The 14,703-nt window shown below is 29.4% G+C and overlaps 1 protein-coding gene across 1 annotated transcript in view; it reads right to left on the bottom strand.

Annotated features, from left to right (window-relative positions):
- Window positions 1–269: 269 nt before the first annotated feature.
- Window positions 270–14,703, bottom strand: part of LOC107437649 (uncharacterized) — a gene marked incomplete at its 5' end in the record, with an annotated part of 38,718 nt that continues 24,284 nt past the window's right edge. The window contains 6 exon segments of the mRNA XM_016049739.3: window positions 270–304; window positions 2,390–2,546; window positions 4,873–5,003; window positions 10,862–10,975; window positions 11,319–11,340; window positions 14,535–14,603. Coding sequence (XP_015905225.1) covers window positions 270–304; window positions 2,390–2,546; window positions 4,873–5,003; window positions 10,862–10,975; window positions 11,319–11,340; window positions 14,535–14,603 — 528 coding nt within the window.

The following is a 14,703-nucleotide window of genomic DNA, read 5'->3' as shown; positions in this document are numbered from 1 at the left end:
ACATATATACACAAAATATATACATCATTCACTAATTGTTTTTAAAAAGGTGCTATCATGTAACATGAAGAAAAAACTTAAAATGCAAAAATCTATATGATCATAATGAAAGATGATAATAAAACACAATGCATTGTACAGTCATAGCTTCTACATATAAACACAAAATATATACATACATCATTCACAAATTTTTTAACTGTTATATAACATATAACAACTTGAAATGCAAAAATCTAAATGATCACTGGCATCTTTCATACACTGCCTTAAAGATGAGAGCCATAGGAAGGTGGAAACATGTCTAAATAAAGAAGAGAAATATGAATCAAGAGTTAAGTACACATTAAGAAATATAATTTATAGTACAAAATAGCAAAATAAAGATTTTTTTATAAACTGTTGTTATTTAAAAAAAATTACCAACTTTTGAGCAAATTTACTTATAATTATGCATACTTGAGCCAAAAATAGATTTAGGAACAACAGAATGTGACTTTTTAAAAGTATGAGAAAGTGTTTCGATTTGAATAATTATTTAGGATTAAGTCTTATAGCAGAGAAAATAACATAAAAAAATTAACAGACGCTTTCAAAATGTAGAAAAAACGTGGAAAAAATTACAGAAGAAAGAAAGAAAGAAAAGGATGGATGGAAGAAAAAAGGGATATTTTTACTTTTAGGTTGAAACTTTTTGGAACAGTGACTATAGGGTTTGCCTGAAACGGTATATTTGTGAATGCACTGAAGCAAATACACATCACATAATGTTCAGATTAGTAAAAGGAATAAGCAATTCATGCATGGAATCAAGTTTTTGTGTGGAACTCTGAAAAAACATGATATGTAAACTTTTCCCAAAATTAAAACGGCTTCTGGTGGTGGTTATTTTTAAAAATGCCCTGTTATGAAGAAATCATGGTTTTCAAATTAAAAAATTCAGATGAAACCTCCACTGGAAGGCCATCTACAAGTACACTACCGACAAAAATGTCAAGTGTATGGTTGAACACTTGAACCCAGAATGTCATATGAAGTTTTGTTTAATGGTTCAAGCATTCATACATAAAGTTTTCGTTTGACATTGCAGACGCTTGGACACTTCACTCACCTTGCCCCTCTGTCTTCTTTGTGACCCAATTCAAAGGTGTCAACTGAACCTCAAGCTGAATTACGGATCTGATATAGCTATCTAAATTTCCTCCTATTACTGCAATTAAAAAGTCTCTAGCAAAGACACAATTTTAAAACAATTAAGGTAAAGGTTTACTGTGGTGCCATAGATTTTTGGAAATTTTGATAGAAGCAATGTATCAAAGCAAAGAAAGCCCATATTTTTAAACCTTTTAACATAGTGTACTGTTACAATCAATAAATGCTTTTGGTCAGATCAATGACAATATTTTTTGAAAAAATCTTCTGGTAAAGTATTGTAAACTTTATACCAGAGGTCGCCAAAGTGGTCTATATAGACCCCCAGGGGTCTATTTAACGAAAGCGGGGGTCGATCTGAGACAGGGGGGCGAATGGGGGTCGATTCGAATCGGAAGGGTCGATTGTGGGTTTAAAAAAAAAACGGTTCTCAATACGCAAATCACACATACCTTTAAGTATGTAAAATTTGTGAATTTTTTTATAATTGACTCAATATCAGTTTCTTTATAAAACATAAATTAATAAACGTATATTTATTGGGGTGAAACAAGTATTTACGTTCCACCGCGCAGTGGCACGAACTCAGCGCAGTTTATAAGTCATATGCACATGTGCGCTTGTCCAAATGTCACGTGTGACGAGCACTGACGTTACAAATGCAAATACCATCAAAGTTTCAGCTATCTTTCCAAACTGTGCTGAATATTTGCAGTGTCATCATTAAAACTTTTATAGTTTAGGATAATTAGTTATTGTTTCGATAAAACCATTCGTTTGGTTTAGATATAAATTTTAATTATCAATGCACAAAAAAGAAGGTAAGCTTTACTAATATGGATTAGTGCAGCCCGCGACAAAACTATAGCACACTTTGTATTTTTTTTACAAAAAATACAAAATTGGCCAATTTTTGTAAATTTCAATATTAATATATTTTTCATAAAACTATTGTTACACAATGTATTATTACTTTAATAAATGTTTAAAGTCATAAAATAAATGTACAAACACAGTATCTAATAGAGTTTTATTTTAATTAACAGAAAATTACGTTTGTAGGGGTCGATGGAGATTTCGAAAAATTATACAGGGGTCGATGATCAAAAAAGTTTGGCAACCCCTGCTTTATACTAAAATAAGATTTTAGATGTTTTAAAATCGCTTAAAATATGCAGGACACAAAGTATTTGTTTCTTAATTTAAAAGAGTATTTAAGTAAAGTATAATAGCTTACTTTTTGACTTGTAAACAGAGACTTTGCCATCACCGTATTTGCTTTTGCTCTTGAGACATTCATCATTGATCATACATTCCTTTGAATAAGCAGAAAATCCTGTAAAGGACTTAATTTGCTCAATGCCATTGGGATATCCTTTTGAATCCATCTCCTCCTAATAAATGAAATGCTTATATTAGTTTGAATTATAGAAAAACGATGCAACATACATTTTATCTGCAATATGGGGTAAAAAATGAAAGCAAAATATTGCAATTAACCCAGATTTTGTGAAACATTAAACTTTTGTTCCCTATCATTTAACAGGCCTGGTGTGGTAGATACACTACATGATTTTTATCTCAGTCAGGTGACTAATTAGGTACCAGCACCGGATCCTTCCAAACTTAAAAATGTTGGACTAATAAATGTAATATGCTTCTTTCGGTACATAAATGTCAGATCCAGTTTTAGACTATAGAATCAAACCTACCAGTCTCCGCTTTTAACCAATAGTTTGGGTGACCCACCCACCTTCCTTAGAAGATGCATTTAAAGTATTCCATACAATTTAATTATCAACTACAAGTGCCACAAATTGATATTGGAATACAAGAATCACTCCACTGCACTACATTCTTCTATAACAATCAAGTTGAGCATTCGCTAAAGAAAAAGAATTATTCCACTGCACTACATTTTTCTATAACAATCAAATTCAGCATTCACTAAAGGAAAAGAATCACTCCACTGCACTACATTCTTCTATAACAATCAGATTCAGCATTCACTAAAGAAAAAGAATCACTCCACTGCACTCCATCCATAACAAGCAAATTCAGTATTCGCTAAAGAAAAAGAATCACTCCACTGCACTCCATTCTTCTATAACAATCAAATTCAGCATTCACTAAAGAAAAAGAATCACTCCACTGCACTCCATCCATAACAAGCAAATTCAGTATTCGCTAAAGAAAAAGAATCACTCCACTGCACTACGTTCTTCTATAACAATCAGATTCAGCATTCACTAAAGAAAAAGAATCACTCCACTGCACTCCATCCATAACAATCAAATTCAGCATTCACTAAAGAAAAAGAATCACTCCACTGCACTCCATCCATAACAAGCAAATTCAGCATTTACTAAAAAAAAATAAGAACTTCACTGCATTACATTTTTCTGTAACAATCAAATTCAGCATTCAGTGAAAATACCTATGAAGAAATTTAACTATAAAAAAGTAACTTTTCCTTCCTTCATGAGTGACAAAAAATCAGAAATTAAAAAATGGATGACAAATAACTATTGTAATTCTGTTTTTCTATAGCTGGCAAAATTGTAAAAGTTAAAATTAGTTAACTGTTACATAAAAACTACAGTGTAAAAAACATTAAACATTTCTATTTTTACATTTCTAAACAGTGATTGTAAGATTACAGTGATTCTGCTGGATTTTGGAAACTATGGGTCCTTAAGACCAAGATCTTGCCATTTCTGCATTATTTTCTTTTCTTTCTTTACTTATTTTTCTTTTTATCACATTCTTTTTATCTTAAAAACAATATAAATCTCTATTTTAAAGACAGAAAGTAAATGTTCGATGATAAGAAAAAAAATTATGCAACTGATTAAGTAATAATTCAACAAAGAATCAAAATCAAAGTTTCCATGCCAGTTATCTTTAAAAGCTCAAAATAAAAAGGATCTTTTTCAAACATAATAAGAGACAATATTTTTTTACATACTATTTTATAATGCTGATTAGATCATTTTAAAACAATACTTTGCTTGGGACTGGATAGAACAAGTACCACTTAAAACTGAAAAGTATGTTTGTCACTTGTATGTAAAAAAAAATTAAAAACAAAAAAATAACATTTAGGTAGTTTTAGCAAAATTTTAAATTAACAAACAAATAGAAAATAATTGGGTTCCTATAAGCAAACAAAAAAGAATAATAAAAAATTTAGCTAATTAATAGCAGGCACAAATAACATTGGGGGACACTTTTTTTTCCCTTTTGCATCGGGATTTTGTAACAGATCTTAGATACTTTCTATCAGTGATTTTAAATCTGCAATCAGTTTTCTCACTTTTTTTAAAATGATAATTTATGTCTAGTTTCTGCTGAAATGTACAAGTTTCAAAATGTTATATAAAGCAGGCGCTTGCATAAATGTTGCAACAAATTTCTACGAGTGTTAGGGCACATCATCAGGATAAAAACTCCATAGAAACCCAGGCTCGGAAATGTCATCATACGCTGGCTGGAGGTGCTTCCCTATTATGAACTGTTTCGTCATGTTCTTCTTATCAAGTCATGAAAGGGAAGTGCCCCTAGCTGTGAACAGTTACGTTTCTAGGCATGAGTTCCTATGGAATTTTAATTCGGATGATGTGTCCCTTATGTACACTGGAATAACATTTGACAATTTACTTTTATGAAAACAACTATGCATAACATAAACAATGAACAAGAAATCTATGGAAAACTAACCAGGTACTTTATTTTGTGCTTTGTTTGATTAAGATGATCAATGATATCAAAAGATGAAGTGCAAGCTCCACATAGGTAACAATTGTAAAGATCTCCACCTTCCCCATGTGTTTCTTTAATATATCCTAATCCTAAAAAAAATATATGTTAAATTATTTAACAAAGTTATTTTAATTTTTCAACAACTGCAGCCACATATGTTTAAATTAAACTGACATTAAACTTAATAGCTTTTAAAAATCATTGAAGTTAATGTAGCCAACAACAACCAATTCAAACTACCTAGCATTTAAAACTTTGTAAAGCGATTTATCGAAATTGGAAGCGGTTCTCTCAGACCAAATTGGTTGCAAGTTGGGTGTAATTTGTGTAAACAATAGTGTCACAAAAATATAATTTTATTGCAGTTATGTATAAACATTAATTACTACACTAGTAATGTATAAATATTATACATGTGATATAAAGTAGACAGAAGCACGGCAAACTGATATTTTTGAGAGAAGGAAAATTTCCTTCTTGCCTAATTAAATTCTTAATGAGACCGAATTGTATAAAAGCACTTGCTATAAGCTATAAAGAAACACTAAGAGCCATTGTAAAGAAATATAAGTTTTAATCAACATAGCCGTCAACTATTCCTATTTCACCCGGAAAATTTTATTTTTAAATTTAAAAAGGTAACAAAATTTATATTTTGATATTTTATTTTTTATTTAATAAATTTAAAATTCTTTTGATCATCATTATACCCAATTAATTGAAAGATATTTGATATCTGTCTGATAATCATTGACATGGCTTTAGGCACTGATGAAATATTGGGGTTGGATAAAGCAATGGAAACACTATAACTCTCAAAAAATACTTAAAGAATCATTTTATAAATTTATAACTATTTAGGTTATGCAATTTCTCAAACTCATCAATAAAGTTTAAAGGTTTAAGAGACCGACAATAAATTACTAATGGAAAATAGTATTTCTGTACAACCTATGCCAAAAAATGTAGCAATAAATTTGTAACTAGTACCAATCATTTTGGTTATTGTGTGCTCAATTATTATTTGGTTATTATGACACAAAATTTTGCAAACCTAGCTAAAATATTTATGGTGATAAGGACATTTCTATAGAAAGAAAAATTGTCGCGTTTTTTACGATGACTGTGAAAATATTCAATACAATTAAACAAAATTTTTGGTGCAATTTAAAATTTATTACAAAACTAGCCACCTAAGGCGGCCAGCTGTCCGCCACGCTAAAGGTTTCCACAAATAAAGTTTTTTAAAACATAGCAGGAAATCTGAAGATTAGTGGACAATTAAAGTGTTCCTGTCCTGCAATTTTGTCTTCATATCCAGTTCTGCTGCAGATGTGTTATAGCTCTTGAGGATGTTTGAAGATGTAACTTTGCTATGGTAACCTAACCTATAATATAACTATCAGGTGGAGACTTGTTTTTTTTTCTTAAAAAAAGGCCTCAGAAATTGTAAAAGCATACAAAAGTTGCTTTAAATACATGAAAAGAACACGAAAACGAATTAATTTTTTATGGTATCTATTTCTCTATAATTTTTTTATGGTATCAATTTCTATTTCTATATCGCTACAAAAATTAACGTCGGGTAGACTATATTTGAGGGTGCCCCTTGATTCTCGCCAAGTTGTGATCGCGGTTGATCGCCAAGCTGGGCGATGTTGAAACCCAATCGTGATTCTCAACGGTTTAGATTTTAGCGTTATTAATGTTCAACGGTATACGTAATTTCAGAGGTCCATTAGTTCTTCGTTAGATACCGGCTGGTAAGGTTACTTTTACTTCTGGTCAATAAGATCGAAGGTATGTGGGCAGTCATAAAAAGGGACTTTATAAAAAAATGTCATCACCAGTTCGGTACCACAAACGCCATTTTCGATTCATATTTCGCCGAATTTATGTGACGATGGAGGTACACAGATTCTATTCACGATAAATTTAGACAGTATCTAACTGTTATTAGATAATTCTGTGCACCTAAATCTGAGAATATTCAAGCTTAATGAAGAAGTGAGTTGTTGTTTTTTTCCTTTTCTTTCTGCACCTACTCCATTAATTTTTGCTTCGATTCAAAATCCTTTTTATTGGATTTATTAATTTTGCTTATATTGGGTTCATTGCAAGCTTTATCCGATGTTTTGTTGAAATTTTCCAATGTTTTTTGAAATATCATTATGTTTCGGCCGTTATTTCTGTTACCACGGTGTTCCGCGCAAACAGGAATAGCGCCAAACATAAGTCACCAATTTCGCCAAGGGGCATCCTCAAGTATAATTTTCCCTTATCGTCTTCGCTTAAGAAAAAAAAAGAGAGTGGAAAGAAGAAGAAAAACTTATTATAACAATTATGAACAGCGATAAATATATCAAAGAGTAGCGTTCTATTTACGTATCTAATATGTTGCCACATTTTTAGTACAAAAGTTAAAGTTTTATCCACTTTGATAAATGTAAACTAATGCGAACCTTACAATTAAATTATTAATTCCTTCGTATATTATTGGTTTAAGTTGTCGAAAATTAATGTTTCATTTGTAAGGTTCGCATTAGCATACATTTATAAGAGATATGCATTTTTTAATAGTTTTTTGAATATGGCTCTTTGAAGACGAAAAAGCATAGATTTTCTTACAAAATGACTGATAACTAAAAAACTAATCCAAATTTTTGAAAAAGAAAAAAAATACTTCTTCATTATGTCAAAACACAATTATGTGCCGAGTTTCGTGCCCGGGCGAGGCTTCTGGGGCGATATATTGTGATTACAGACACACACACACACACAGCCGCGTTTATTATTATGTATAGATTATTGCTTTAAAATTTGAGAAAAATTCACTTAAAACTGAGCAAGATATGAGAAATTAAAGTTGTTCTTTTATATTGCACATGCATGGGGAAAAAAATTTTCTTCTTAATTTTGTAGTGAATCATATTTGGCAACTGATAAAAAAGTTGGATTTAAATATCTTAAAAATGAAAAAAGTAATTTTCTAAGCAGTTTTCACACTTTTTAAAGTTAAGTTGTTTTATGATAAGGGGTTTTCCACTAAAATTTTATTTTCTACTATTAAACAAGATTTAATAAAAATGACCCTGGTATTGTTGGGGATTATCCCCCACCAAAGTATCTACTCTTTTGCATGTTTCCTTTCCTTTTACAATCATATTTCGGTGTATGAACGTTTATCATAAGGTATTATAATATGTTATCTAATTTTGTCTCATGTTACAAAATAATATTAGAAAACCTCTTTTCATTTTGAGTTTCTTTTAAAAAGTACAAAAACTACTGAGAAAATTGCTTGAAACTTTTTAAATATTCAAATCAGACTTTTTCATTAGTTGCAAAATACGCTTCACTACAAAATTAAGAAGAAATTTTTTTTTTATTTTTAACCGTGCATGAGCTGTATAAAAGAACTACTTTAATTACTAATATATTGCACAGTTTTCAACAAATTTTTCTCAAATTTTAAAGCAAAAATTTTATAACTAATTTTAAATTGCTCTAAAAAATTTATTTTTACTTTATTGAATATAGTAACAGCAAATAGTAATATAATTAATAGTTATAGCAAAAAAACATACGACAAAAAAATTTGCTTATAAAAATGTCCATATCTCCATAAAAATTTAAGCTAGGCTTACAAAATTCTATGCATTTATTGTATATAACAGGGGTGACCAACCTGCGGCTCGCGAGCCACACGCGGCTCTTTGGTGGATTATTTGCGGCTCATGATAAATGTACCCGAGTTCAGAGTTAGCGATGACGAGTGGTTACATGACTTGAAGTTCTTAACTGATATCAAGGAACATTTGCAAACACTGAATTTACAATTGCAGGGGAAAGATAAAATAATATGTGAAGTCTCACAGTGTATATTTAGTTTTCAAACTAAATTACTACTTTTTCAAAACGACATTAAAAATGAAACATTTTGTCATTTTCCTCGAATTAAAAAAATTTATTCCAATATTAAACAAGAAAAACTCAACGAGTATATAAAAAAACTAGAAGGAATATTGACGGCTTGAAATATTTTAAATCGTCTCTTGATTTTTTTCTGAATCCATTTGAAATTAACAAAATTCAAGGTAAAGGTAAATTTTTCATTTCCAATATAATTATGACCCAAAAAGCATCTGGGGCAGGGGTGTCAAACTCAAAAGCTAACTTGGGCCAAATAAACAATGCTTGACTTTAGGTGGGCCGCAAAAAAAAAAATCAATGTTCATAGAAACAAATATTTTTATTTTGAATAGTACATTGTAATAAACATATATAAAGTTAAATTATTGTTTGATACTTGACATCTCTTCTCTGCTACTATCTTTCCTATTTCGGGAGAAATTTTATTGGCCGAGACTACTTTCAAAATTGACCCAACGTGAGCGTTATTAATACGGTTTCGGACAGGAGATTTATTTCCATTCATAACAGAAAATAATTGCTTGCACTGATAAGTACTTCCAAACATGGAAATAATTTCATATGCGAATTTTTGAGTATTTTCAAACCTTGCTGGTAAATATTTGTAAAATTCAGGCATAACCACTTCAATGAATTTTGCCTTCAAATTTGAGTCGCACTGAATCTCAATCACTTCCATTTACATACTACTGAGTCTACATTTATTGAGAAAATCGACAAACACAAACAAAATTTGTTTTCCGAGGAATTATAATCTTTAAACCTTGTTTCAAATTCCGTTCGAAGACTTGAAATTTTTTCTGCGTATTTTTGATATGATGCAGTATCCCTGGAATGGCAGGTGCCACAAGCCAATTAGAATTTTACATTTTCACGCGTACAATTTAAAATGATCCGCATAGTTTATAAATATAGTATATTATAATTTCATATGCTAGTTTCTTTTCTAATTCACATTTCTAATTTATTTTTACTTTGATATATTGGATATATTGACTGGGCCACATCAATATATACTTCGACAATATCGACAATATATACTTCGACAATCAATATATACTGGTCCACATCAATATATCCTGACTGACCAGTCAATATATACTTCGGATATATTGACTGGGCCACAAAAATGTTCATCTCGGGCCGCATGCGGCCCGCGGGTCTGACACCCCTGATTTGAGGAATTAAATTTAATAGAGATGCAAGAAGATCAAGCTCTACAATTAAAATATAAGTCGACGTCGATTACTGACTTTTCGAAATTTGTACCAGAATCAAAGTATCCTGAATTAAAAAAGGCTGCTTGGCAAAACTAACCAGCATCTCAAAGAATTACTGAGAAGTGCTTTCACCAATTATTCATCAAATATTAAAGAATTATCAAGAGAATTAAAATAAATATGTTTAATTTTTAATATTTAAATTAAATACACATATTTTGTACTTTTATTTATATGTTTTCAATAAATATAATTTCTGTAAAAAAAAATTTTAATACCTTTTTATTGCCTACCTTTTAATTACGTATTTTATCGCGGCTCGCGAAAAATTTTAAATTTTGAAAAATGGCTCGACTATCAAGGAGCTTGGCCATCCCTGGTATATAATAACCAAAATAATTATTACAAATTTTTGTTTTATTTTTTGGCATATGGTGTGCAAAAATACTACTTTCTGTTTGTAATTTATTGTCAGTTTCTCAAACCTCTAAAAGCTTTAAACTTCATTAATAAGTATGAGAAATTGCTTGCTGTAAATATTTCTGAAGTTATAAAATGGTTCTTTTAGTATTTCTTGAGAAATATGAATAAATGTATAGTACAGAAATATTTCCATTATTTTGAAATGTAGTGGAATTTTTCCATTTATTATATAATACAAATAAATGCTAATGACCTCCTGTTTAATAATTTTGACTTAAGAATTTGAATTTATGTTTGAAGATATCATTTTACATACTTTCATAAGTTGGAATATGCATTTGATTTAATAAAATATACATTTTAAAACTTACCAACAATGACAATGTCATTTCCATATTCATCTTTTGCATCACTATCCCTAATGATATCCATAAGATGGGCAGTCTCATTAGTGCATTGAACAGCTTTAATTTTTGATGTGCTTTCTGAAATATTGATTTTTTTAAATGTCGCAAAAACATTAAATGCAAATCAAAACATTAAAAGTAAAAATAAAATTAAAAGTTAACCCTTAACAGTCTAGAAATATTCCAAGTTTACCTCCCATTAGGTATAAATAACCATAATAATTACTTAAATAATAATATAATTACAACTAAATTGATTGTAAATATGACAATAAGTACGAAAAAATAATAAAATGATTTACAGTCATCCTATATGTAGTATTTGACCGAAAAAGTGAAAGTGTCATGTCGCTCGTACGACGGCTATGGCCTGTTAAGGGTTAAAATGCTATGAACTTAAATATTTAAAAAAGAATTTTACCTCCGGGCACTTTCTTAATGTTCTGAAAAGATAGAGAGAAAAAAAGAATTAATTAAAAAGTAGAATGTTGCTAAATCTAACACAGCAGAAGGCAATAATAGGTTTATAGAATATAACGCAATTTATAGAATATAAGGCAATTCTATAAACCGCAAATCTCCATAACATTAACTTTGCGTGAGTGTCAACAATGGTTGAAGAAATTTCTAAAATATTATAGTTTGTCTAAAGTAAGAACTCCCAAAGTCATTCGTCTGCACCCATGGCGGTAACTATGGTAAAGAGGTATAATTATTTCAAGTAGGGGTGTTGGGTCACTATTTAGGACAGGTTTTCTCAGGTTGGCGTTAGAAAGGAAATCTTGCTCATCAGTCTATTGTGTTAGCCCTAGAGTGAAGAGAAGCTACCCTCCATGAAAAGCGCTATTCTTGTTTCCATAGCAGCAAACAGCCTCAGACTTTCTGGCAGGGGGTGTTCTTACCATAGACAAACTATAACTGCTCACAGGCTGCAAGAAAATTACTCGCTAAGAGGTTATAGTCTCAAAAGCAAACCCAAAATTAATACATTTTTTTCTTGTTAATTCAATGATAATTACAATTTTCTTTTTCTGTTAATAAGAAATACTTAATAGCATGTTTTTGTAGTTTAAAGTAATTTTCATCAAAAAATAACTTTAAAACACTTAAATATTCATTTGTTTCTGATATTAATGTCCATGTTTAATTAGGTAAGCTTACTGATAAGTAAAATGATCTACATAGTGCAAAATTTATGTAACACAGAGCCTCACTTTCAAGGTATTCATTAGGAAGATGCATTGCATATCAAAGCTAACATTGTTGCATTAATTTAAAAACTAATTATGAAATGAATAGAAAACTGATTTTTTTTAAACATTACTGGAAAATAATTCTCTACATAGAAAATATGATAAGCAGATAAAAATTATTTTCCATAAACATACGTCAAGGTTTTATAGATAAGGTTTAGTGATAAGTGAAATTATTTATATAACATAAGATTTATGTAACACTAAGTCTTACCTTTCAAGGCATTCAACATAAAGATCCACTGTATATCAAAGTTAACATTGTTACATTAATTTAAAAACTAATTATGTAATCAACAGAAAACTAAATTTTGTTTACATTAATGGAAAATAGTTTTCTACATAGAAAATATGATAATCAGTAAAAGTTTTTCATAAAAAAATATTTGTAATTGTTTTGTTCTCCTTTTCTTTGAAAATGAAAGATAACAACAGATTGCCTGCTTGCGGTGCCTCGTGCATAAGCTATGTGTACAAAGACTCACCTTATAGCAAGCACGATCATGAAATGTCAGTTTTCTGTAAACATGCTTGTGCTGGAATCAAGCCAGAACAACAATAATAAATATTTTCAAGTGGTCTATCTATACCAGTCAGTGTGCTATCAAATGATTCAACAGCAAAGGATGGGTGTTGGCTAGGTAAATACATTTGAAAATTTTTATTTAGCTGCATTGACGTGGTTAAGCATTTACTGTTTGAACACTTTTTGGAAAAGCTATTTTTAATTTTTAGTCCAAATTTTAATGACAGTTTCATAACTTAATCCAATTGAAACTATAATTTTACTCTAACTAGAGTAGTAATTCAAAATCTTGTTTGTTTTCAGTTTAGAATAAAAAACTACATGATGGCAAAAACTAAACTGAAAAACTAAATTCCCTCTTTTTTTAAAGGAATAAGATTTGTTTTTTTTTTTGTTTTTTTTTTGTTTTTTTTTTTGTTTTTTGCAAAATTGCCCAATAAAGTACACAGCTAGAATGGATATGGAAAGATTTGGATAACTGTATTCAAAAATCAGCATTTTAAATGAGGCTGCTGCACAGTTAAGGTGAATTCAAAGAGCTTTTGTGATAACAATTGAAACAAAAATTTTTAACACTATAAAAAACACAGTACAAGCTTTGAGGATAAAAATAAAATCTTTGCTGTTTTTACAACAATTACTTCATTAATCAGCATTTTAGATGCTGCTGCTGCACAGTTAAGATGAATTCAAAGAGTTTTTATGATAACAATTGAAACAAAAATTTTCAACACTATAAAAAATAGAATACAAGCTTTGAGGATAAAAATAAAATCTTTACTGTTTTTACAACAATTACTTCATTAATCAGCATTTTAGATGCTGCTGCTGCACAGTTAAAATGAATTCAAAGCACTTTAGTGATAAAATGCTTGTTTTGTGAATACAAAGAAAAGTTGGAACAATTGAAACAACATTTTTTTTAAAACCATAAAAACATACAAGCTTTGAGGATAAAAATAATTTTACTAAAAATAAAATCTTTACTGTTTTTACAACAATTACTTCATTAATTAGGGTTTAAAATTATTTTACAACAAAAAAAAATTTTAAATTCTTAAGAGGCTGTATTGTATTCAAAGTGTAACTGTTATGCTACCTGTAAATTATTTCACATGAAATAATATGCATTTAAAAATAAGTTTAAGACATAAATGGATTTGACATTTTAACTATCAAGCTTATTAGACACGTTGGTAAAGAAAGTATGCCTGTCAAGTAACTTCTTCCCATTTATCAAATTATTCAACAAAAAACAAGCACTTTTTAAGCATTTAAAAAAATCATATTTAAGCTGTGTGCACCAATATTTTTTTTTTTTTACTTCTATTGTTAAAAGTTATTTCAAAAAATTGCAGATAACATTTTCAAAGACAATAAATAGTCATAATGAAGTATAACCTGTTTGCAAAGAATTCTATTCTTGACTTTATTACCCAACATAAAAACACTTTATGCATAATTTTAGATGCATTCAATCAAATTGTTTATTCAATACTTTAAATTACCTTATTTTTACTTTATTGAATTAGAGTAAATTCAGTCAGAATAAATTCAATTCAAAGATTCGTTAAACAAATAGTCGTAACAAAATATGACTTATTTCTGGTAAAGAGTTCTATTCTTGGTTTCATTAGCCAACATAAAAAAATTTTATGCATCATTTTAAATACACTCAATCAGGCTGTTCATTCTATTCTTTAAATTAATGATTACTTTATGCAATTTTGTAAAAAAAATATCTTAATTTAAAATTGGAGTTCTTTCAAAAATCTCGTCTGATTTCAAGGTTAACAGTTAAAGGGCATTGATTTAATATGTTATAATGGAAAAAGTATATATGAGTGAAATTTATTACCTTCAAATGTCTTTTCCCCCTAACATGGGCTTCCCACATAGCTTGGCTATTCATGTGAGCATCACAAGCCTGTAAAAGTGAGGATAAACAATTATATGCATCAGCAATTTTATAGTGATGAAACACTAAATCTCAATACAGAGTTTTAAATAAATGAAATAATCTCAAT

This window comes from Parasteatoda tepidariorum, chromosome 6, assembly GCF_043381705.1.
Source record: "Parasteatoda tepidariorum isolate YZ-2023 chromosome 6, CAS_Ptep_4.0, whole genome shotgun sequence".
Classification (NCBI taxonomy): Eukaryota; Metazoa; Arthropoda; class Arachnida; order Araneae; family Theridiidae; genus Parasteatoda; species Parasteatoda tepidariorum.
This window is presented reverse-complemented; position numbering and strand designations above follow the sequence as displayed.